Source organism: Falco biarmicus, chromosome 4 (genome assembly GCF_023638135.1).
Source record: "Falco biarmicus isolate bFalBia1 chromosome 4, bFalBia1.pri, whole genome shotgun sequence".
Lineage (NCBI taxonomy): Eukaryota > Metazoa > Chordata > Aves > Falconiformes > Falconidae > Falco > Falco biarmicus.
Genome location: NC_079291.1, coordinates 60489227 through 60515682, shown reverse-complemented (window position 1 = coordinate 60515682; position 26456 = coordinate 60489227). Strand labels below are relative to the sequence as shown.

At 45.3% G+C, this 26456-nt stretch overlaps 1 protein-coding gene across 1 annotated transcript in view; it reads right to left on the bottom strand.

Moving 5' to 3' along the window:
• Positions 1 to 834: 834 nt before the first annotated feature.
• Positions 835 to 26456, bottom strand: part of TMIE (transmembrane inner ear) — a 31528-nt gene continuing 5906 nt past the window's right edge. The window contains exons 2-4 of the mRNA XM_056334293.1: positions 17555 to 17672; positions 1388 to 1537; positions 835 to 941 (exon numbers count right to left, since the gene is read on the bottom strand). Of these exons, the coding sequence (XP_056190268.1) occupies positions 835 to 941; positions 1388 to 1537; positions 17555 to 17672 (375 nt within the window). The remainder of the gene's footprint in view (positions 942 to 1387; positions 1538 to 17554; positions 17673 to 26456) is intronic.

Sequence of the window (26456 nt, the reverse complement as noted above, 5' to 3'; positions counted from 1 at the left end):
GTGCACGTGTTAGTGGGACATAAAGGCTGTTTACAGGAGATCAAAATTTATTAGCTTTCTGGGGTGGAACCGCCATTCTGCTGCCCAAATACCCTTCCCGTCTCATCTGGATATTCTCATGTTTAATTTATTGGTTGTCCAGAACGAACAGCTAGGCAGGAAGAGGATGCAGCAGCAATGAGTGGCTGTGGCTTTCTGCTGTCCACAGGCATGATCCTTTGCACTTTCTGGGATCTACTGATAGCTGGTCCTCACAGAGTTAGGATTAGGCTTTTGGGGCAGGAAATCAAAGGATACAACACTAATCACTTCTATATGTGATTGCCCACACAGGTCAGAGTGCATTAACCTACCCTTGGGTGACCTTGGACTTCAGAGTAGGTTAAGATAATTTAACTGTATGGCCAAGGGCTTATTCATGCCCATTGGGTTCAGCTCCCAAAAGTGGTCCAGCCATCCTCAGTTCATAGTGTGGGCACAGTCAGATGTCGGAACACCTCTGAAATACTGAGGTATGTGCAAGTTCCTACTGTTAAGCACTGAGCTCTGTATTTTGCTGGTGTAGGACTAAATTTCTATGGTTACGTTATCTGCCTCTCACCAGTTTCATGGACTGAAGCATCACATTTTCAGTTATGGAAACTTCCAGTTTCTATGAAGCTATAGATCACAGGGTTTGCAAAGATGTAGGAAAGAGGAAAAAAGAGTTCATAAAAAAAGGTATTGAGAAGATAGAGGTCAAACGCAGAAAGGCAACTGAGAAGCAGAGTCCAAGGTATGATGAATCTCATCAGAAAAGAGAAGCCACAGACAGACAGACAGGAAGGCAGTCCCCTAATTTCCTTGCAGGGCCATTTCATCTTCTTCTTTCACCACAGGCAGGGAGCTGAGAGGTCTGGACTGGACATGACCAGAGAGAGTTAGGAGAGTTTCAGTAGAGCCTAGGGTACAGAATCAGGAAAGGTGAGTAAGAGCCGCGGAGACCACTGCCAGAAATACTCTTGGCCATCCAAGTAGGGAAAGCCATTTATGGGTCATGGCAAACTCTTTTTCTTCTTACTGGCATCCCCCAACCCAGGAACTGGACGTTAAAATGAGTCAGACTCTATGGGAATTTTAAACATGAACTTCAGAGAAATGACCCTGGCTTACACCAATGGAGAAACTGTCCCTTTCATCTAAATGACTGTGCCTGCTGCTGCAAATGCTGCAGGTTTAGTGCCCCTGGATGGGAGTGGTTTACCCAGTCATGGCAGTATCTTAACAGTTGTGCCCAAGGAGCCACACTGATTTACACTGCAGGACAGCCTAGCCCTTTGCATTCATGCACACAGAAAGAAACCCCAAAAGAAGAGGTGGGTCTCATGTGTAGGGACATGGGAAGTACCTCCAGGGATCTCTGTCAGCTCATTGAGTGGTGGCACAGTCTCCAGCTTGTCTGCATATGTCTTGGCTGCTTGTCGTTGAGCATATCGTGCCTCAATCTCTTTCCTTGTTCGAGGAATCCGGCACTTGAAGATACAGCACAGCGTAATAACTGGGAAGGGAGAGAGGGAAGCAAGAGCGTTCAGTTTAGTCAGCAGATCTCCAGTACAGTCCAGTACAGGCTCACCCATTTACAGTGGGAAGACTGCAGGAAGAAGAACTAATTTCAGTAGAGATTCTTCCAGCAGCAACCTGTAGCCATTTACATCAGTGGAAGTGCCTGCCTGAGGGGTATGGTGCCACAGTCTACAGCAACTGAGTTACCTGAGAATAAAGAATTACCATGCTTCAGCTGAGTGGTAAAGGACTGAGCATGTCCTTCCCACCAAAACCAATGTAAACCACTGCCTTAAACCATATATGCCAAATTCCAAGCATCAGAGCATCAACAACTTAAATTTGTTACCTCTTTGGAATTGATAGCAGCAATTAAGATGTACTGTCACCTTTCAACAGTGTGTTATTGCTAGAAGTTCCTGACAACACATCTTAGCCATTCATTTTTGGGGTAGGTAGATGCTGGGATTGTCATCCTCCAGCTGGAGAAAGCAATGAGCAGTTTGGCATGGAAACACTGTAAAGCCTTCAAAATAGACCCAGAACAAGAGCTCAATGTATGTCTTAACTGAATTTCATCCAAATCCATTTAGGGCAGGCCAAGAACTAAACCCAGATTGTCCTAAATCCCTCCATCAAGTGCTTACTGTTCCATCATGCTTCTTTCCATGAGCTAGGCTTCTTTACATGACTTAAAAGATGTGGGTGATGCTTTTACTCCTAGTAAGATATATTTTCCCTTTGTGCTGAAACCTGTACATTACTTTAGAATTTCCATCTGCAAATCTAATCATGATTCAGACAATTCATTCTAATGAAATTACTATTGGTTGGTTTCCTGGAATACGAATTCACAGACTTCATCAGATCATTGGTTCAGCCATGTACCACCTCTGACAACAGCAAAGCAACTTCAGGGAAAAGGTCAATGACACTTCGAAACTGGTAATCATAAAATTAGTTGGCCCACAGGTCATAAACACATGTCAAGAAGCATGAGATCCATGGTCTTTATGAACTTTTGAGTTGCTTTTTTGTGCACATCCTTAAAATAGTTTGAGGGATTCTCCTATTTTAAATAAAAGCTCTACTCCCCAACCTACCAAAGTTCTTAATCTCATTTATGCTTTGTGGAAATGGGTTCTGCAGGCAGGCAGAGCCTTGTGCTTGTAGAGATGCTGTGTGATCCATTTTACATGCTCTGACTCCTATTTTAACTGGAGTTCCCCCATGCCACATCAACGCCACGAGAAAAGAGCAAGCATCCAACTTCCTGGACACTTCAGAAGTTGGGTGATCTCCTCTGGCTTTGTATCACCATGAGCCATGTATCAGGCTTTTGTAACTAATCCAAGGAAGCGAGGGAAATAATCTGTACGTTTGGTTCCAAATGTGAGCATTTCTCATCCAACAGCAGCAAAAATTTTTTTTGCAGACAGCATTCACAACATCAGCACATAGACTGTTTGCTGGTGTAAATTTTACTCTGGAAAAGTTTGTCCTGTACCTGTCCAGCCTCTCCTGAGTAAAGAGGGATCATGTTAACCAGGAACAAGCTCTGCATGACCTCTCCATATCACAGATGGGAAAAGGAAACTAGTAAAACACCTTGCTTGGTGTTTTGCAGTTGGTGTAAAGTTACCAAGCATAGTGAAGCAGCTCCTTTTTCCCTTTGCTGAATTTTTCTGCCAAAAATATCCCTCCCCTTACAGTTTGCTGCCGAGGTGCCATAGCAGCATCACACTTAGGGCCATCTAAATGTCACAACCGGACAAGACAACTGAAGTGGAAATAAATTGCCTAAAACAACATAAAATTGTAATAACCTGTAATTGGGGAAGCAATCAGGATGCTTTTATCCTTGCTCTTCCATGAGGGTCAGCAACAAGCTGAGGGTAATTGCACTTTTACTTGTTTTACAAATGGAAAGCAAGGTGCCCATATGGTGTTATTGGCAGCTTGCAGCTGGGTAATACCACATCTGGAAAGCACACAGCTGGCTCTGCCCTGCTGTTCGGGGCAGCAGGATCTCACTGGGCACCTGCCGGAGCCCACTACAGCTGCACTGCAAGAGGCAGGAGGCACAGACCTTTTCAGGCTGGGAGACAAAAAAATACCCAGTACCTGAATAAGGACTCAAGGCAAGGTCAGACTAGAAATAAATATGCATTTTTAACAGTGACAGCAAGTGGGGAAACAATTCACTGCAGGGAATGGGGTACGTGCTTTTTCTCTAACCACTTTCAAATAAAGATCTATTGTTTTCCTAAAAGCACTCTGGAATTCAGCTAAGCCAGGAAATCCTCTACTCACATTTGAGAAAAATTTGCCAGGAAAATTAGCACCATATTTCCTGGAAACTGATAAACAATAAGACTGTCAGCTTTCAAGTAAAGCACAAAAAGATTGGTCAATGCCCTTGAAAGTCAAGGGCAAAATGCTTGCCAATATCACAGGAGTTGGCTTAGCCCTACAGGAAGGAGCCAGAGTTGTATCTCTCACAGTTCCACTTCTTTTCAATTACTAAGGATAAAAACAGTAGTTGCTACACGGCTGTCATGAGCTGGGCTTTCTGTTTAACTTTCTAATGGAGATGAAGTATTACATTGAGGTACTGGGGACTTACGTCGATTTGGGATGTGAAATGATTCATAACCAGCCACTGAAGCAAGAGGCTTAGTGAAAGTGGTACAGTACTATTCCTCCATCCATCCCCCTTGCAAGCTGTGCTTGGTGTGAGGCTCCAGCCATACAGGGAGCTCAGTATTGAACTAAATGCCGTTATCTTTATAAAAGAACAGTCCAGTGAATAAGATTTCGGTACAGGAACTTTAGGATGCTGAAGATACCAGGAATGATCATTTCATTGCTAGGGGGAAGTCAGTGCCTGATGGATATCTTTGCTTTTCCCTCCAGGTCAGACACAGGAGACAGAATGGGTGGAATTCCTCTGCTCTGGTCAGTGTGCCCCAAAACTAGAGATTACAGCGTGGGACAGGCACTCCAGGCTCCCTTTATCACTGATGGAGAGAGAGAAGCATCTCTACAGGGTGATTAATCTCATTTTAAGACAGAGATTTAAGATATGCCAAATAAATAATTCTCTGCAGCTGCCTTTCTCTCCACAAACTATAAAAAGAGCTTGGAGTCACCAGTCTGACAGGAGGACAGAAGAGCTGTGACTCCCTGGAGTGAGGGCCAAGGCTGGACAGTCTGCCCTGGGGCTTCCCAAGTGGTGTCAGAGATCTACATTTAGACATGCAAATTGTTCCCTCAGAAGAGGTGAATCTTGACTTTGGATGTTAAGAGTGAAATGTTTGTTGCATATTAGAAGTTCGGAGCTATCTCAGCACCATTTCTGTTATGCCTGATAGAAACTTTAAGTTTTTTCCTGCTTCAGACAGGTGAGATTATACTTGCCTCATTGCTAATATATCCATCGAGCGAACCAGAAGCCATGTAACCTGCAATGTTCCCTAGGCCTTTGTTGACGCCAAGGTTAACGCTGTTTTCCACTGGAGGAGCAGTGATTTTTTGCATCCTGAAGACAGCCTGGGAAACAGCACATGCCTGTAAGAGCCCCCTCACCACCACTGCCTGGGGTTTGGCTGCCTGGCTTCAGGGCCAAGATGAGAAGTAATGCAGCTGGTGGCCTTCAAGGGAGGGGTCAGAAGCCTCGGTGGAGGCTCCCCTTTTCCTCACCTGGGATGACTCCACAGCCGATGCTCTCGTGCCTGGCTCCCGCTGGAGGGCCACTGCACAGGGTGGTGGTGGAGCGATGCCCGTGCCCGGCCACGTGTCCCACTGACCCAGGGACATGACTTTCGGGCTTTACCTCAGACCTGCTGCATCCCTACCCCTTTGTCTGACACCAGGTACGCTTGGCTGTTGTGCGAGGGTGGCTAGGAATGAGGGTTGCTGTTTAACAAAATCTATTCCTACAAGATAGTAGATCAAGAATTTTGCTCTCTTCCACGAAAGTTAAATATCAAAGCAATGCTCTTACAGTATGTGGCATGGCATCAGTTGAGCATGTTAACTGATGGGCCCGTGTTCTCAGGGTAGAGCTACAACATAAAAACCCCAACACTTAAAACCTCCATGAGGTTTATACGTACCGTGAACATAGCTTAAACTAAAAGTTTTTGTTTGGGATGTGAATATGTGCAGGGATATTAATTACAACTCAGTTGAAGAGTGATAACTTGATCACTTTTGATTCTGGGTCCAGAGGAAGAAGTATTGGGGGGACCATTTAGCTTGAATGTAACTCGAGAATTTGTTGTTATGCTTTTCTTCTGGCAGGCAGGTGACCTGACTGCAAGCCTTGAATGGCTGTTTTATATTAAACACTCACCAATTCTCCTATTCCCCAGGTGAATGCTTTAATCACACTGCTATTAAACAATATTTCATCTCGTTCTTTCATGCTGTGGCTCTCCTTTTCCTTTCCAGGATTTCAGTTTTCATTTTAATTTTTGAGAAGGCTTCTAAAAAGCAGCCAGAGTTAACTATTCCATTAATGCCTGCCTGATGCTACGGTGAGCTTGAAGGAATCTCCATAATATGTATCAGTGCCACAGTAACACCACAGAAGGTCCATAGAGATAGCAAGGTTTGAAAGGTGACATTATTCATAGCTTCTCTGCTATCGAACTACATGAGGCAGAAGAAGATACAGCCTTGAAACAAAATGTAATGGATTAATTTACAATTCTCTCCATTTTCTCGGCTTTTCTGTACCAATAATGTATGGTCTTGGGATACTGTGATAATAAGCATCTTCCGTGAACTGCACAGTTGAAGTACAGGGTTTTTTCTTTTTCAATAACATGCTGTGGATTGCTTTGCTGGTTGGCTTCTAAAAATCATTCTCTCACCTGTTTTGTTTTTATTTTTCCTTTTCAGTTACCTGACATACACAGTTGAAATTGGGCACCTGTTCTGAAGGAACATTTCTGGTTTAATTTAAAAAGCAGGGTCCGATCCTGCACATGGTATTCACTTTCCATGCTGAAGATTCAAGCTGGCAACATATCAAATTATGGTTCATTGTTTCTGCCAGGCTGATCATGTGAAATGTGATTTTTCAAGAAGGAAACAAATACTTTGTAGTCCTTTATGAAATGGTTGTTTAAAGGAGTCAACTTTTTGCTAGCTATGATGACAGAAGAGGTATTGTAAGTGATATCTTTTTGTTCTTCAGCATATACTAAAAAACCCTGACTGGGGAAATAATGGAGAACTCCAAGGCATATTCCTTTTTGGATTTTTAACATGTTTTCATTATTTTTACAGGAGGCAATGTCTTCCTAATATTCATACTCAATACTATTCAGGTTGAAGGAGCTGAGAAATGACCCCCAAAAACCTCTCATCTAGACTGCAGTAACAGAGCAAATAATAAACACATAATTTCCACCATAAACAATTCTGGCTGTGTGTTCACTCCCACTGGCTTAAACTAAAATATTTTTTTTACTAATTGAAGCAAGCTAAGAGCGTATGCAAAAAACCACAAGAGGAGCTGTATTGGCTTAAGCCAAGTATCCATGTGGCCACGATGCCCTGTTCAGTCTTTTTTTTTTTTTTTTTTTTTCACTTAAGCCAATTTAGCTCATCAATGCTGACACAGTTGCTTCTAGTTTAGCTGGGCAGTATATTTTAAAAACAAAAAGAAGGAAAGAAACTACTTGGTTCTCCCAGGAGCTAGGAAAGATATAAATGACTTATCTTCTCCAGAGACTGCTTGGTGTAATATTTCAGTAGAGCTGCGACTGAGACATGAACAGTTTTATAAATTGGATGGAAATTGGCTGAAATACACAGTAGGTTTGTTCCCTTTGAAGCTGAAAAAATACAGTCTGCCAACGAAACATTTAATTAACATTTAGCCAAGTAGCCTGTGCTGCTCTGAGTTAATTAGGCAGCCATTCCATTGTTAATAATGCAAGCAATTAATGCAGATGTATTCAATGGCAAGTTAACTGCAGCACTTGTGTTTAAATGCTCTTTGAGAAGCCTGGAGAGCACTTACTACATGGCTACAGCGATGCTTTAAGGAAAGAGCTGGCGTATTTTGGTTGTTCAGCTACTCGGCGGTGTTAATAACTGGCTAATTCTGATCATGTAACGACCAGTGAGGGCTACTAAGCTCTTAAGAAAATTAGTTCGTGCTCCAGTGGCTGCCTGTAGGACTGGTCTACCCTGAGCGGTCGTCGGCTGCTGGTGGTGCCTGGAGCACCTCATCTAAAGGTGCCGGGGCTGCTGCTGGAGCTATTGCTGAGATGAGGTGCTAGTGCCTCAGAAGGGGTCCCTGAGCTGGGTGCAGGAGGAGACCTTCCCTCGGAAGGGTCTGCAGCCGTTGCAGGGCATGCAGCTGCAGCCGGGCTGGGGCTCAGGCTCGGCAGTGGAGCTCGGGGTCTGCTTCCTTCTGGAAAACGGAGGCAGAGGTGGTAAAAACGTCAGGTTTAAAGGCTAGGGTGGAGATCAGTTAGGTGCTCTCTTAAGCTCCTTCTCAATCCTGCATTTTATCCTGCCCGGTGTTCTTTCAATAGAAATCTAGTACTTGGATTAATGCACGAATTTCCTAGAAAGCAAAAATAGGAGCCAAAGAATAATGAGGTCTAGACTGTAGTCTCAATAGTTGTGTCAATAGACTTCAAGAAAAACATGTTTTTAAACATGTCCACCTTTGTAAAGTGCCCTGAGGACATGCTGAAAGGGGTCAGGGCTGCGCCTGTTTGCTCAGCTATCAAGCTTAACTACACCTCTCCGTGGGGTGTTTGTCCTGGTGTCTGGAGATGGGGGTCTGTCCCCAGCACGGGGTCACGCCGTCTGACCTCTGCACATCACAGGTTATTACGTGTAATTAGTGCCCGAGTGAAATAACTCGGGTTGGGTTGGATCCCACCTCACCCTGGGGAGAGCTGTTAGGGGGCAGAGTGTGGCAGTGTTTAACCACCCTCCCTGCCACCTGTATTTCTCGAGTTCTCATTAGAATTAAGTTGGGTTTAATGGCCAGGCTCTGCTCTCACTTCTATCTGCTAGACTAAAAAGATATTTAATTCTTCTTTTTCCCCTTTTTCTTTCCAAAGTCCTTCAACGCTGCAATCAAGTGGCTTTTTGATCTTCTTTCCAACAAGCTAAACAAAGCGCAGTCAGTGAGACTCTTGCTTGAAGACTTTTCTCCAGGCATCAGAGGTGAGAATTTTTGGCCTTTTTTTTTTTTTTCTTTTTTCTTTTTCTTTTTTTTTTTTTCCCCTGCAAGCCTTGTATTTTCAGCGGGTTTGGTGCGTTTGTTGGTTTTTTTTTTTTCACACATACACACAAGCATCTCACCAGGACAGCATACAGAGGTCAAAACCCTTTCTTAGCTCTTACTAATCCACACAAATACATTCCAATAATTCCTTACTGCAGCATCACCCCAAACTGCACTGTTGCTTAACTGATTGCTTTGCTCTGATAACAGTTACTAAATTTTACTGAACATAATTTAGTCCCTGGATGTTTGTTTATTCTGTAGATGAGGTCTATATCCTTTCTCCCAACCACAGATCTTTGCTTCTGATGTCATTCACTGCATTTTATTCGAACAGATTCAGACAACTGTCTGCATGGTTCCTTCCACCTTTTTTTTTTTTCTTTTCTTTCTTCTTTTTCTCCACCCCCCCCGCCCCCTTTTCTCCTGTCTGCCGCCAAGGAGGACAGCTTTAACAGCAGCCACTTCGTATTTATTCTCAACTCACCAGTGAAAAATACGGGTTAGGGTTGGACCTCTCATCAGAACAAATGTTTGCTTAGGAAATTTTGATCTGAGCAAAGTTAGATTTCTGGGCTACGAAACGAGCAGAACAAAAAGCAGCAGGTAGTTGCTGGGAGCTCCCTGGAGCATCCCTGTAGACCCAGGCAGGGTATTCAGAGATCATGGGTCATCTCAACCTTAGGTAGACATCTAAAGCAAACAGATTAATTATTCCCACTTAGTTTGTCGTCTGGTCAGTAGATGCCTGCCCTGAAGGCATCTCTAGATAGATGAGATGAATTGTAGTGATAAAATCCATATTAGATGTTTTGGCTGGCAATCTGAGCTATTAATTAACACAAGCCCTAATTAAAAAAGAAAAAAAAAGCTAATGATTGCTTCTGCTTTTTGTCTCTTTCTTGGGGTCTTTTATACCTGGTGCAATAGCTCCTAAGGCTAAGGCGGAGCTCCGTAACCTTCTTCCATCCCCACCATCCCTTCTTAAAGGCTGGGAGCAGGAGCAGGATTTACCATCCAAGAAGGTGAGAGGTTTGGGACTGAACCTTCTCCATTGCCTCCATGAAACGAGAGCATCTGTCCCGAGGAAGAGCCAGCAGGGCAGCTGTGTGAGGCAAGAGCTAAGGATGATTGCTCCATAACAAGGAGAAATGCCTCTTGACAGGCATTTATTAAAAGAATAAGCAATATGTTGGACCTATCTCTTCTGAACTAGCAACAAAACCCAGGATCCCAACACCCACAGCTAATCTTGTGATTTGGGAAAATCAAAACGAGATTAGGATCTAATCTTTGCAGCTCAGGCTTGTCTACCCCCAGACCTTATGTAGTCCTATGGATACACACAGATTTAAATTCATAATTAATTGCAAGCAACATATGGGTGCTACCTACATTTATTTACACCAGCAGGGAATCAGGGGTATAAGCTGTTATTTACTCTGCCCTAGGAATCTGCAAAATCCCCGTTGTTGTTTGGTGTTAGTTGGGTTTTGTGAGTTGATAGCTTGTGCCTGTTTGCGCTGAGTAGAGAAAAATGCACCGGGGCATGGGGCAGGGTCATGCATGAAATTGCACAGGAAAGGCAAATGGGAATTACAATGATGATGCTCTGTTGAAATAACAATAGTAATAATAAATCAGAACATGACGAGTTATTAACCAAGTTGGTTTGCCCAGGAAAGCTGCAAATCTGACTTCCATTTTCAGGCCCGTAAAGCCGTACACAGGCGATATTTGCTTGTCCCACACAGATCTCAAGCACACCTGTACCTCTCACACTGTGCCATACAGCAAAGCAGCCTCTCCCCAGGGTCCCCATCTCTGATGCCAGCGTCCACCTGTGCACCCCAGCACCCCACTGCCTTGAGCATGCCCGATCATTGAGCAGGGAGGAGGATGGAGAGGTAGGTCAGGCTTCCAGCTGGTGGGAGCACCTACACAGAGGAGCTGTTTTGGAACCCCACTGTGGTCCAGCACCCCATTTCTTCCCCTTGCAGTCTCCAGACACAACCCCCTGTGTGACCTGACAGCTGTGGCAGTTAAGGGAAGCCAGCCTCAGGCAATGGCATCTCCAACCCTTTTTAGCTGATAGGGATCACAACAACTAATTCTGTGGTAGCCTGGGGGGTGTTGTGTGAGCTTGCACAACAGTGGAAGTTTAAGATAACATCGCAGCACAAAACAAGAACACCATGGGTTATTTGTTATCAAAATAATCAACAAGAAAGAATATTTACATGTCATTAATTGAAGTACTTAAAAAAGTGGTCTTTCCTTTTTATAAGACACTTAACTCCCTTAAGCACCCTATTTCGTGCTCAACTTGATCTACAGGGGCTGGTGCCAGTGAGCTTGTGGGTTGGGTTATTTGGTAGCCCTACAAGCGCAGAGCCCCTCTAAAACAGAAGGAAAAGTCTCTAAAACTCCAAAACAGAAGGAAATGTGTGATAAGAGGTTTCTACCTGAGAACCTGGGCTGAGGGCTAAAGAGGGGCTCAACCTATTGTCCCAATGCAGAAGCCATCCCTTGTCCAAGGGATGATGCTCCCTGTGCCAGAGGACAGTACTCCCCTTCCTTACAATCATGTGTTACTCCGTGCATGCTGATGAGCGTTTCTCATGCTGGGCGGCTGGTGATGCACTGATTGAAGATAGACGGCTAAAGCCTCTGTCAGAAAGCACTGTGAGAAGCATCCCTGAGCCAACCTACGTTATCCATGCCGCACTGGAAATTCTGCACATTAATGGAAACATCTGAGTAGTTTTGCCATCTAAAAAGTAATGGTTATTTAATGGTGTCAATCTTTTGCCTGGCGTTTATACTTCAACACCCGCAGCAAGTTGGTAAATAAACCCTCTAACACCTCAAAATAAAATATGCTCAGTTAATTGCATTCAAGATGATTAACATCTTTGTTGGTGCTCGTTAAATAATACTTGATTCCTAGGCAGATGTTTGTTCAGTGCAAGCCTCCCTCCCTTGTACTTTCACACTATTTTACACTCCTCTGGAACCTTTGACAGGTTCTAGGGAAAGACTCCCAGTTTAGGTAGGCAGATAAGCAAAAGCTTTGCATTTGTGACTCTCGAGCATCCCTCCTGACACAGACCTGCATCTTCAAGCTTTCATGCCTGTGGTTATACATTCCAAGAAAAATCACTGGTGCTCGTGCCTGGGGCTACACGTTACTATTTGACTGGCACAAGTGAGAATGGAAAAGCATCTCTGGTAGGTCTTGCAGAAGGACCAAAGATAAGGAAAAAGAGATCAGAACTAAGCCTCCTACTTTTGCAATCAGTTTCTGCTTTAGCCCACTGCTTTGTCACTCTTTTTCCAGGTAAGCCCTACTTCCCAGCAGTACTAAACCTAGTGGGGACTACATGTAAGGGTGTACAGGGAGCAAACTGGTTTCTGCAGACCCAGAGCTGTTCTGGTGCCATTAAAACACCAGCACCTAATGAATTAAAGGTCCACTGCTCATGGACAAGAGGGGGTCTGAAGTCCACCACCAGCTTAAGTGCCTCAGGAGTTCTTTGGCATGATAACAAGGTGCCACCCAAAGCCAACTGACTTGGTCTTCAGTTTGAGTTGAGCACAAGGCGTGAGCTCATGCCTGAACAGGGCAGTGGGATGCAGTAATGGCTCTGCTGCAACCCCACCTCAGGTGGGAGCCTCCTGCTACAGTTTCATCCTACCTTCTCCCTCACTTGCTCCATTCAGCAGAGTGCAGATTCAAACCAGGATGATAAGGAAAGGTGTCTCTCCCTGCCTGTGGTACCTGAAATGAGTCTGGTTGACATTGCATCGAGCTGGCATGATACAGAAGAAGGAGGATACTGGGCAGGAGCTAAGAAGCATTGCTGCTTCACAGCACTGTCCTTACTCCCACCACCCTCATCATGCTTTCTCCAATCTATTCATGCCTTTCATTCCAGAGGCATGTTAAAGCATTTCACCCTGCATCCGGACCGGGTTGTTGGATTGTCTCTGCAGAAATCAGTGGAGCTCAAAGAGGTGCTGCCTGGATCCTCCCTGGGGGGCTGCTGTCCACAGACCTGGAGGTGTATGTAAACAAGGGAACCAGCAGACCTTGAAAGCAAAGCAGCATCCAGAGGAAAATAAACAGCCCACAGGGTTGCTTAAAAATGTTGATGGTGGTTGTTAGCCAAGTAAAAGGGTGAGTCGATGGAGAGCACTGGGCAAGCCTTGGGCCAGCCGCTGGCTTTCCCGGGGATGGATCAGGACCATCCCCTCCCCAGTCACAGCACTGCAGTTTGCAAAGGGTAATACCTTCGGTGCGAAGTCCTCAGTCTTTGTGGATGAAACGGGCTGTGCAAGATTCTGAGGTTGTGACTCAGTCCCATCCTATCAGAGCAATAGCTTTGGACCTCAGTTCCCTATTTACAGCTTTCACAGGATCAAGAAAGCAGATAGCAGCCCTCCTGATTGAATCAAATCCTCCTGACTGCTAGTCTCGTCTTAGATGTCTGTTGTTTCATCAAAGTCTCTCCAGGAAAGGGGGATACATGCAGATCTTGGGGGCAGAGGAGCTGAATTGATGCTGCATGTGGTACCTCAGAAACACTTTTTCTTCCTTTTCTTCACAGATTTTTCTTCGTAGAGGTTGTTTGCTTTAAAAATGAGCTCGCATGTGCTTTCTCCAGTTGTAAAAAAGATTTGACATTCATGATACTCTAGTGGATGAATAAGAATTTTGTAATGATACACACATCTGAGAGTTACGCCTGCAGCGTCACCTGAATGATGCTCTGCATGTGCTACTAAGTTATGTTTTCTATTGTGGGCTGGTTTCCTCCCAAAGTTTTGCTTCTCTCATGACATATCCTATCCCAGAGCATAAACAATGGAAAAAGATAGAGATGGATGGGTCTGACAGAGAGATGCTTTCATACGGCATCTGAGAAAGCTGGCAGTCAGCTGCTGCAGGAAAGAGAAAAGCCTCCTGCTGACAGGTGTGCAAACACTTATCTCTTCTGGGCTCTGCTTTGTGGAGCTGGGCATTACCCCTTTGGTTTGTAACCTGCCCAAACACTTTTTGATGAGTTAGAAGATCTCCCCAGATACTTTTTGCCCATTTTAGTGGTGTGTGTTGACATATAAGATGCCTTTATGCAGGGATTTTAATTTTTTTCTCCATTAAGGAAGGAAGGAAGGGTGTTGTGAATTTGGGTGTTTTTTCTGCCTTTCATTATGCGATGATGCCATCTTGTGGAAGCTGTTAAGAGCAAGAGTTGGAAACCACGCGTAGATCCTATCCATACCTGCTAGTCCTGTCATTCAGCAGGAGCAGGTTTGTGGGGTGGAGGAGTGTGCAGGATCCACCACCCAGGCTCGGTGTGTTACAGGTGGGATGCTCTGGTCCTGTGGCTGCCCTTAGCAATTACCATGCAGCTCTGGGACTATTCCTTTCTGGAGCAGCGATCTTTAAATTTCTATTTCAACTGAAAGGAATTCAGTTCAAGTGTTCCACAGTCACCCGCTGTGAAGTAGCAAGGGGCATTAACTTTCAAAGTTCCTCTCCTCATCCTCATTTACTCCTCCTCTGGCTTCACGTGACAAAGCAGACCCGCCCCTGAAGCCCCGATAAGAAGGTGCGTGGAAAGCCAATGGGATCGTGTGGGAGCCCTGGGAAGGATGCTCCTTTGGCTCCTCGTGCAGCAGGGCAGTGCTGTTAGAGGGCTGCGCTACCCTCTTGCCCTGATGGGGAAGGTGCTGCTGGAACCAGGGAGGAGAAAGCCATACTGAAGCTCTTCTCCAGCTCTTGTCCCGTTAGAAAAGTAGAACCTTGCCTAGTTCTCTAGACTGACACCGAGGCAGCCTCCAAGAGCTTGTTCACAGAAAAAAACACCTGTGTCTGCCCCTGAGAGTTAAAGCTTTTCTGGTAAAGCTGGGGAACCATCAATGCTTTGGGGATCACAAAGCAAAGGAGGAGGATGATGCTGCTGGAGCAAGACACGAGAAACTGGTGAGAACTGACTGTACAATTCAGTTATTCTGATGTCGTTAAGTTTGAACCTGCCTTGTTTTGACTTGGGTTAGCGTTGGTTAATAGTTGCTGTCTTCACCAAATACTGTTTTCGTAAAGCTGACTGAGCTGGCGGGATTGCTTTCAAACCCCCTCAGCTCACTGTAAGAAAGCTTCTTCAAACAAAAAGGCTGTAACAGCAGTGGAGCCCTGTTGTGATGCGCTGAATCTATTTATCACCCCGATCTCCTGGTAACTACTTGCTCATTCCTCCAGTAACACGTGTCTGTAGCAGGCTGACATAATAGTCTGGTTTTGTTGAACTACCTGTCTGTGTTAGCAGGCTCTTGGGTCTTAAAGCAGATGTTACTTTACTGAATTGCAAGTAACTGCTCGTCTAAACACAAATCCTTAAAATTGTTATCTTATAACTCGGGACCAGTATCTCATAATTCACGGTTTTCTGCACTTAAATAACTGGGCTGTAACATTCTTTATGTGTTGTTTTCTATAATAAATGTAATTTCTGGGCTGTCACTTGATGAGTAAACTTTTGCTGGGTGTTTGCTCCTTGCTACTGATATTTGTAGGTAACTAAAACCCTTAGTTTCTCTGCTACAAGCAGTGCACTGTATGATACGTGGGTCTGCGAGCATGGCAGCCTTTCCGTGCTTCTAACCCTAAATAATCTGGTATTGCCAGAGCCAGCTTCTAATGAACAACAAAACAATCATCAGACCTACTGAGGCAAAAATTTATTTACAATTTGATGCCCCTGAGCTAAGGAAAACAAGCTAAACAAACCCTTCCACCCGTCTACTTGCATTCTAAGGCGCTGGCTGATAACTTTGATGCCCATTTCACATGGCACGAGGAGTCTCTAGGGTTAAATACTTGGCGGTGTTTTGGTCTGTGGAGTTTCTTCTGGTTTGCAAAGGGTGTTGTGGCATGTGATGAATTAGCATAATTGTCATTGATGGAGAGATGGCATGTTGTAGGATTCCTTGTCTCTCAGACTTTAGGTGCAGGGTGTGGTGTTTGCCCAGAAAGGGCAATGAGCGGAAAAGAAAACAGAGGAAAATGCTTGTACTCGCTTTGAAAACGTGAATGTCTGGGTTTTAACTTTCCTGTTATGTTCCCCTGCTCTGTTATCAGAGGAGGACTGATACAGGCTACCTATAGTAGCCAAAGAGGTGGCTGTGTCAACAAGAAGTGCCTTGGTTCCCCCAATGTCAGCAGACACCAACCCCAGACTGCTATGCTCTGTGATTAGGTTAAGGCTACATCTGATGGGGTTTTAGCAGCAAATTAAAAAGTAACAGAGAGCACTAGAAATCCGTGGTCTGCAATACTGGGTTTTTAGAGCCAGCCCAGCAAACCCACCTTCTAAGCAAGGGCTGGTAGTGGGTTAGGGCTGGCACTGCCTGCGGCTGGTCCCCACCAGGAGCTTGCACTCATCACTCTGCTCTGGAGAGTGCCGTTACCTGTGGGAGCAGAAGTGATTCAGAAAGCTAAGGCACTCAGGACCTTCCTTCAGTCACTTTAAAATGCTTCATTGCTCAGTTTCTGAAATTAATTTTAACAAGCGATTAGGGCCACCTGCCAGAATAAGAGAATGGTAAAAAATGCTGAGAAGATTTAGATGTATCTAAGTCATATGGCTGGGTGGTCCTTTCTGGAGTGGGTAAGGGTTTGAGGAGATCAGAGTTGATGGGATTTACCTTCAGGGACTGGGGACAGGCTCTGTCCCTCTGCTTACCTGTCCCTAACAGGAAAAAGAGGAGATTCAAGGGCATTGTAGATGAATCAGTGTAACTTCATTTGCTAGAAGAAACAAATTAGTTTACACTTTGCGAAAGTCTAGAGGGTAACAAAAAGATGGGAAAGAAATGGATTTATCACGTTTGACTCATCAGACTGGTCTATTTTTCTGTATGAAGTTGTAGTTGGCTCAAGGAGAGAGCAGAAGATAACTTTGATGGGATTATGAGGGTGTCCTAAGTGGTATTCTCACAGGGAAGCTCATGGTAGTGCAGAGTGAAGCTGGATGATGCTCATCCCAGAGAGTGAGCTGCAAGGGGATGAGGCTGGATGAAGACACTCAGGTGGGAAACTGGCCATATCCAGATAGACCCTCAAGCGTGCTGGGAGAGTGTCTGATCCCATCCCACTACGGTCATGAGGTCTAGCCAGTGACTTCCTACTGCCTGAGCCCCAAAATTGAGGTTTTTAAATCCTGAAAGCCCTGCCAAAATCAAGCTGAAAGTCTTGGCACCTGGAATAGGAGTTGGGGACCTTTAACGCCAGATCTGGTTGTGACTGCAGACCTTAAGGCTTCCTATCGCAGCATGTGGGGCAGCACCACAGGAGGCCATGCATAATTTCTGCAGTTGTGGGACAGGGCAGGACCAGGGCTATAACATGCATTTGGGCCTGAATGTGATATGGCAGCTGATCATGGTCCCAGCTATGGCACAAGCCTGTAGTATCTCTTCTTCTCTAGGATGGCACCAGCTAGGACCTGTTGATTGGTATATGTATGTTACAAGATGAAACTGTGGTGGCCCATCTGTGGTTCCTTCAAAGACCCCACCTGCCTCTCCCTGCCGCAAAACCCCCTCAGTGTGTAGCCCAGTGATGCCAGAGACCAAAGAGCCTCATCCTGCCACCTCCGTGGCCGTCTGGTCTGTAGTCCTCCAGGACCAAGTCCTGCTTGGGATGGTGCTGTGGTTGGTGCAAGGCAGAGAATCACAACTTACTGACTGCCAGGACAAAGATGGCAAAGATACCAATCACCTGCCAGAGGCGCAGCCCCCAGATCACCACCGTCTCCGAAGTGACAGGGTCCGGTTTCTTTTTTGGGGGTTCTGTGGTGGCCTGGGAAAGAAGGAGAAGAAACAAAAACAAGAAACGCTGTTTAAGATTTGCAAGGGTCCCTAAAACAGTCAGAAAGATGTCAATACTACAGGAGACAGCAGACGCCAATTTAGTGGCCTCTCAACAACCTGGAAATCTTTGAGGAGTAGAGACTTCCATAAAGAGCTGGTATCTAAAGCTTTTGCCATTTTGAAGTTTATCTGAATTGTTGCCCAATTTCATGATTGCCAAGCAAACTGTTTTGTTGTTGTTTCTTAACTTCCCAGCTTTTTCTAAAGAATCAGTTTCCTGGGGTCAGGAGGAAATTGCTTATATTTTGCATTCCTATATTTAAAAGATCTTTTTAAGACTCTGCTGCAAAGTACAAGTGGCTTTTTTCTTTTTTTTTTTTTTTTTGAAAAGACTTCTCTGCAGGTTGCATTACAGTGGTGTCTGCTCTGCTGGGGCTAGATAAGAAGGGAAGGAGAAAAAGAGCTGAACGTTGGGGTGCAATGAGAGCCAGCGGCTCCCTGAAGATGGGGAGCTGGGGGGCACGATGCAGACAGCAGGGCAGAGGTCTCACAGCAAGACCCCATCCCACCACCCCACACAAGGGGAGTGGGGCAGGCACAGGATGAGCAGACAGCCCAGGTCACCAGACGCCTCCACAGTGGTAGGGCAGGTTGAAGGCTCAGTGGAGCTCATGGCCGGGCAGAAGCAAAGCAAGGGGTGAACGCTAGAGCCTTGGCTTGAAGTAGCTCCCACCGGACGGGGGTCAACCCTTGTTGCACTGTCTCACAGTTGGCCCCAGCTGCCCAAACTCCAGGAGAGTAATCTGCCTTTCTCCTTGAGAAACACAGAACTGCTGCATCAAATCTGGCAGAAGTTAGTGTGTGTGAGGCTGCAGTTGGCACTGAGCTTTGAGCTTGATTGTTTCTATTTTTTCATCATCGTGAGACCTGCCAGTGGACTGGGGGAGCTGCTTCCCTGACTTGGGTGCGGGGCTTGGTGTTGAAATATAGTGGGTCTCTTCCCCTCCTTGGTGCACATTCCCATCCTGACCCCACACCAGCCCCTTTTTCTCTGCTCAGACTTCACAGGGCTGGGGCAGGGGGCATGGGTGCACTTGGCTCCTCCTCTGCCCACCACCTGTGGTTGTGGGGTAATTGCTATAGCTGACAGCTACCCCATCTGAAGGAGCAGTGCAGGAAGGGACCAGGTAACTTGTCTGCAATGCCTTGGCCACACTATAGCTGCAAGGGCACCTGTATTTATATACATATATATATATATAGAGGGCAAAGCATTTGTCCCTTGGGCAGAGACGGCCATGGCCAAGCCTGGCTCACCTGCCCCACAGGCAACGGCTGGCTCTGGGTCTGCTACAAGAAAACAGGTGAATCTTGTCTCCAGCTGTCCTGCTGTGGAGCTCCTCCAGGCATGTACCTGTCTGTGCACTCATGTCCAAGCCCTGAACATCTGCACACTGATGTTGCCTTAACCCTGCTTTCTGTGGGGGGAATGCTCATCTGGAGGGGAGGACTCTTAAACTTGAGTAACTTGCAGTTCTGTGATGTTGTTTCATAGCTCCTTGGCTTTAAAGGTGTGAGGAGGGGTAGGATTCAACCTCTTAGATACAGGCATCAAGTCTTGTCTGAGGCGCTACAGGGCGTCCTGCATCTGTCTATGCAGCAGGGCACAGATCTTGCACTGCATCATGTGCCAGCTCATGTCAGACACTGTAGGACATCTGGGATGGCACTAGACTTCATAGCAATGTTACAGCAGCGGCCTCATTACCGTAGGTTTGAGACAAAAATCAGGACAACTTATATCCATACCTTGCACTGTGCACCTAATGTCGTATGAGCATCCAGTGCCTCTGTTTCCCAACTGGTAGCAGAGGGATGTTGCTGTTTCCCTACTTTTGCCTAGAGGTATTTTGAAGGGAAATGCCCTGTGGATTTGATGCAGGGACACATACTGGCGCTTGCTTATAAGGTCAGAAAGGACACGATTTAAATTCCATTATCACTGGGGGATGAGGAGTTGATGAACCCTTGAAGGGTAGCACAACATGCAGGCAGTAATTCCCACACAGCATATTCTCTAGCTGTCACAAGAGGAAAGCTGAGTTTGAGATGGCTGTTCAAGTTGTGTTTAAGTCCTGGGGATTCAGTCATGTTGCTTTAACCCTGTAAAATTAGCCCCACAAAGCACATATGTCAGACTTCATGAAATACAAGGGAAAGTGGTTCAAAACATGTCACTCTGGGCTAGAGGCTCCAGTTCTGTAGCCAGAGCTCAGATTCCCGCAGCAGTACAGACTTTCAGAGCAGAAAGTGGAATATACGGCAGGGAGATTAAACAGCACAGACAGCATCAAGGAGTCGAGATTAAAACTTGCACTAGAGCTGATATTGAATTTTTATATAGATAAATAATGGTAATGAACAAACAGTTGTTTGCAATTAAGAATTTGGGTAACCTGTGTTTGCTGAGAGCCCCTGCACCACTTGAGAACACATCAAATGTGTAGAGACAATCCAGGTGTGCTGTGAGCCCAGGAGGAAGGTCCTGGCTTCTCTTATTTTTGCCTCCACATGAGTAAACCATGAGGCTGCCTGCTGGGAAGGTGGTGCTGTTTCATCTCTTTTATGTTGTAGCTTGCAGGTTCCTTCTGTACTTTCACTTACACACTTATATTGTATATTGTGATCTGGAAAATAACTTAAGGGGGGTGGGGTGTGGCAGGGAATGATACCAAATGCCTCTGTTCCTTGAAAATATCTTTATTTTTACAGTTAAGTGGACTTTTCCTACCTGTAAGTGTATTTTTGCTTTCAATTCATATTTCTTTTGAGGAAGCCAGTTTCTACTGGTGTTCTCCATGAAACAAGTCTTGAAATTAATTGGTAATGAAACAAAAAAACCCAAAAACAACCTGAGAGCACTCTGGTATTTTTCTTAATTCACAGTCTTTTTTTTTGTCTTTTTTTTGTCTTTTTTTTTTTTTTAGGCAGTCTTGCTTCTATATTTTGAGTCACTAATAACAAGTTTAAAGAAACTTGCTCTTAAATTATCTTGTAGATGTTACATTAAGCCTGTTTGTCATTCAGGAAAGCATGTCTGTAAGTTATTCAGGCTAACAAGGAGGTCTTTGAATTAAATTCTGTGGTTTGTATCTATATCAAAGGTCAGAAGAGATGCAATGATGTCCTGTTTAGTACTTATCTTCAAAGAGAGAGGGACTTCGGTTAAAGAGGGGAGCATGTCTGATGCATTAAGAACAGTACTAATTTCCATCTGCTGAAAAGGCTCTAGGAGTGATGTGCAAGGGGGAAATGAGAAAATATGTGAAAAAATGGAATAATAATGAGAGCCTTATCTTGTGAAGACAGTGATGTGAGCTTTCCTTTTGTGGTTTAATGGTGATTTGGCTAGTGCTTCAGGTAAGGTGAATTGCAGCCTGGGCTCCATTGACTGTTGAGGATCCACTCAACATCTATGGGAGATTCTGGGTTAAATAGCTTCTCGGATACCTGCCTTTGATAGAACAAACTTCTCTGGAGTGACCACTTAGATAAAACGGGACAAGGACCTGATGGCCTCCATAGTAGCTAAATGTGGGACAAACAAGGTACCGAAGTCTTATTGCAGATTCAGTCCCTAATTCTGGTGTGTTCCCCATCTCTGAAATGGGGCTGAACATCTTTTACAGGTGTGTGAAGAAGGCAGATGTTACTAGTGAGGCAGGCTGTCTAGGTCAGCTCCTGTAGTCCCAGGGCAGTGATGATATGGTAGGGTCACTCATACCAACAAGCAGCATTTTTCCCTGGCTTATGGCTTAGAAAATTAGAGGTTAACAACCCCTCACTGCTAATGAGCTTCATGTTATGATGTGTTGTGGTGCAGGAAATCATAGAATTAAAACCCACTCTTGACCTTTCAGAACAATTGTTAGCAAAACACCTTTGTTGCTTTATATCAGAATGGAGGACCTGACCTGAAGTGGCAATAGATTTTTGATAGAAGCTGAAAACACTTAATTTCTAAAAATAAATAAATAAATAGTATTGATCTGAACAGACACAGGCACATCTGATTCCCTGCAGTGCCCTTCCCTTCTCAGCCCATGGAAGTGCTGTTAAAACAGGGCTGTAATGGATACCACAGACTGAACTGGAGCTGGAGCTACTCTCCAATTACTTGCTTATTTGTGCAATACAATCCTTATTTTAGTCTCTTCCTCCTGAAGGATGCTTCCTGCCATGTCTAGAGTGCTTTGTCTCCCAGGGGCATCCTACTCAGAATCCATCAGTGATGGTAAGGACTGCTGTCCGAGCCTGTCTCTGCCAGGCTGCCTTGGCTAGCCAGCACCTCATTGCAATGAGTGACAGCCACCCTCCTCCTGTAGCACAGGGACTGGCCACGGGCCATCAGGTGCTCAAAAACCAGAATTGCTACAGGTGAACTAAGGCAGAAAAAAAATAATCTGGCCAGAGTTGGTGTGGTCTTGTGGAGGCATCTGGGACAATCGAAGTGTAGGAGTCTGAGATACCCGCCACTGACAGAGGTCCCTTTTCCACTGCATGGTTTCTTTCTACTCCTTACAAAGCATCCAGCATCAAAGAAAAGAAATTGAAGAAGCCGCAGCAGGCAGCAGCCCTGGGGAGGAATCAGGGCACTGTTTTAGGTTCAGAAAATTGTGTTTAACTAGAAGTGCTGACCCCAGAGATCCACGTTTGCCTTCTGCCTTGGATTCAGCTTTTGCTATTCACTGCTGATCCCAGAGCTAATCTCCTCAATCTGATTCACAGGATACACTCCATGCACAGTAGTTGGCATGGTTTTGCTATTTTGTGAAGCTTGGCTCTCCAAAGGATGGGTCTTTTCTTCCAGACTTGTCTCTGATGACAGCTGGGAAAAAGAGCCAGATATTTAAGAGGAAAATGGGTGAGAAAAAGACATTGTGGGCTTCTGCTGGAACTCTGCGTGTGGGGGTAAGTCTGGAGTGCACATCAGGAAGGGGAAAACAGAGAGACAAACAGGGACGTGGCTGGTGTTAGTCTTGCCAGGGTTATTCCAGGTGGGAGTGGAGGTGAGGCGAAAGCTGTGTAGAGAGCTGGAACTCTAAGGCTGACTGTAGCTATTGCTCTGGACTGTCTTAGGAGCAAGTCCCCAGAGGACCTGATGATAGTCCAGGGAGTGGAGCTACCGCTCTGGAGGTTATGGTGCACATACTGCCCGCCCAGCTGAGCCTGGCGCTTTGCTGATGGTTTTTCCTTCCACCTGCCTTGCCATCGCACTTGCAGGTGTGTTGCACGCAGCAACAGGATGCTCCACGCTTTCTTGGCTATGGTGGAACACTCAGCATGAGTGATGGTCTGCTACAAAGAGTCCCAAGACAAGAGAAAGGCTGTAGCATTCCTCTACATCCAAGAAGTCTGTTTTCTCATGAGGGTCTGCTCTAAAAGATGCCTGCTCATTGGGTATATTCCCTGCCTGCAGCTGTGGAGAGCAACCCCTTCTGTGTCATGTAACATGGTTACCTGTCTCCTGACCAGCCACGGGGTATCTCATCCACCAGAACCTGATGATCTTCAGCAGGTTGTTTTACTTTACAGTTAAAAATTAATTGGCAATAATCATAAAGAGTGTCCTCCAAGAATCTAAAGTAAAAAAATGCAAATTGCAGACTGAAGGTGAGGGAACAAGAACCAACCTTCAGCTCCATGGCTTGGAAGTGGTGGTACTGGTTTTCTACAGCACACACAGAGGTGTGGAACCCAAGATCCTTGTTGCTTTTGTGGGCTGAACCTTCCAGTGTTAGTCTCTTCGCTCTGGGGATCTCAAAGCACTCGATGCATCATCCTTGTTCAAACCCAGTAATATTTCCACCACAGAGTAGAGTAGCTGAGATGGGCAATTAAAAAAATATTCTCAGCATCACAGTGTGGATCAACAGCTCTGGAACGGATTGCAGGATCCTCCTCTAGCTGCTGTACAATGTATATAGAAACCTTTCCAGAGGTGGGAGTAGGCATTATTTGATGTTTAAATGTTCCCCATTCTAAGTCACGAAGGAATGATGAACAAACCCTTGGAGTAGTAAAAAGATGGGGAAGATGTAAATAGACAGAAAGGTAAGGGGTGTGCTGATGTATGGGGTGCTACAGTGATGGTGTGCCTCAGGAGGAGCACAGCCCGAGGCTCTGGACCACTGCAGAACCATGTGCTCACCATCAGTAGCAGGAAGGCTAGGGGTTGGAGCACCTGCTACCAGTTTATGGATGATTCTGGAGGAAGATGTGGATGAGGAACAACATAGCCTTAAACAAGGTTGAACTTGCACTGGAGGGAAGAAACAACAAGGTTAAAGCTCTCTGCCACTTGGTTTCAGAAAAAATCTTCTTGTGAACCAGTACATAAAGCAGTGAAATATATTGCATATTTAAGATGAAAGTGCAAAGGGAAAAAAGCATGAAGCAAGACTGCAGCAGAGTCATGACCATTCACGTAGACAGTTTGGTTTAATCACTGCAACATTTCTTCATATTCTTTGAGCAAGTGTGGGGTGCTAGGGCTGAGGTATGCAGTGCAATTAATTACTGTAGTGTAATGGCCAGGCTCCCGCAGCTCAGCAAATTATCGCATACAAGCTGATGTCCAGCAACTGCCTGTGTGCACACATGGGGACTCAGTTGCAGGTGGTTAAGTTTACATTGCTACATGTGATGACCCGACAAGGTGTCCAAACTCTTCAGTGTATTGAAAGATGCAACACTGTCCCACATCTGAATGTGTGTGTGGGAACATCTTAATGAAAGTAATTCTCAGCAGCTTCAGGAAATTGGAAGTGCTTATTAGCAATGCTTGGCAATAAATGTCAAGATTCAGAGCTGTTGATTTGTGCATGGGAATAAATGTCAAGATAACAGGATGAATGGATTGGGGACAAAAGGAAAAGATATAAGGAGATGAGATGCACCAGAGATGAAACTGGGACAAGGCAATTCTTATGCAGACCTGAGTGGGGGGAAAAAAACCCACAAGAAAACGGTTCCATCCTGGGTGAATTTGTGCCCTTGGGTCACAGTGTGGCCCAGAATTGGAAGATGAAGAAATGGATGAAGAGGTTACATTTGGTATGAGAGCGAACAGCATTGCTTAATCTACGCAAAGCAGTTGCACTAAACAAGACTCCAGACGACTGGAGGCAGTAAAAAAGATGTCTGCAAAAGATACCAGGCTTCAGAGAAGTCATCTTTAGGTGGAGGAAGCTGTTAGGAACACAGAAAATGCAGGCAAGAAACAACATTAGCAACACTCGGGTAATATTTCAACAGGGAAAGACTTTTGAAGGCAAGCAGGTGAGAATATACCAAATGAAATGGTGCAAACCCACACCTGTGGTTAACCTCACTACGGTGCTGCTACCACTTAGTTGTTGGGCAGTGCCTACAGGGATATGAAGTCAGGGTTCCAGGAGGGAACAGCCCTGAGCAGAAAGCAATAACAAGGAGGCCCTGGGCTGGCAGAGTGTATAATCATGTTATATAAAAGGGAAACTTAGGGCTTAGTTTAGCAGCCTAAATGTAAAGGAGACGATGATGTATGTTTGGGTTAACAACCCCTGTAACATTTATGGAAGACCTGGCCTCTCTGGAGCAGCAGCTGGAAAACTGGCAGAGTACAGCACAATGCCTAAAGTAAGATTAGAGTGATATGTTAAGGAAAGTGAGAGTAACTCCTGGCCAATACTACTAATAACTGTAGAGACCAAAGATGAACTGTTGATCGGGGTGGCCCTTGCAGGATGTGGAGTAGCTCCTTAGCTTCTGGCCATACTGACCCCATCTCCCACGGGAGCTGAGGTGCCCCGATCCCTTGTTGATGCCAGTACTGCAGAGACTTATTTTTGGTGTCTTAACCTTCAGGCTAAATCTCTCCTGCTGAAAAAAAAATATGCATTTAACCCTTACTTAGCTGCTAAAAAAACATGTGGTACAAGTAGTTAAGCCTAAACTAGTTATTCCAGGGTTATTCATGTCTGAGAGAAAGTGGCACTTACGTAAGGCTATTCATCCCTTTGAGGAAACTTATCTAGACCTGCTGAAGAAATGATTCTTTCTCCTCTGTGATTATTTGTGAAGCCTACAGTGACTAGCTCAGATTTGGGTGTTCAGTTTCTAGATGTTTGATTTAGAGCAGGTAAATCCTGTCTTTGATATTCAATTCTTTGCTGCTTCAACCCCCAGAGATCAAGTAAAGAGAAACAAGGGGATTTTTGGCGTGTCCTAGGGATCGAGTGGCTCCCTGGCAGGAGCTGGAACAGGGGCCCCATACTTTGGGTTTCCAACATCTCAGACCCTGTAGGGCTCGTTTGGAGGAGGTGGGGATCTGAAGTAGGAGCCAAGGCTGGGTATGGTTGTGATACCCTGGCCTCAGTTCTGCTTTATTGCCCACCGTGGCCTGTTCCCTTCACTATGGAGGTACAGCATCTGCTCCCAGTGAAGGCTGGGCTGTGCCAAAGTCTTGGCCCCCAAGCCTTGGATGGCATGTCCCCATGTCTGTGGACCCCAGATGTCTCCTCCATCCCAGCATGTCTCAGAGTTGCACTGAAGAAAGGATTTCTGTGTTGTGTGCAGGCATCACCTTTGCAGCTTCTCCAAGTGCCCAGCAAGGGCTGGGAGGAGGAAAAACTACTCTTCACAGTTGGATCTGAACTGACATTGGGCATTCAGGGCTGTAAAATATCTACTAACCCCCAAAACATTAAATCGTTTCCAGGCAAGTTGCATT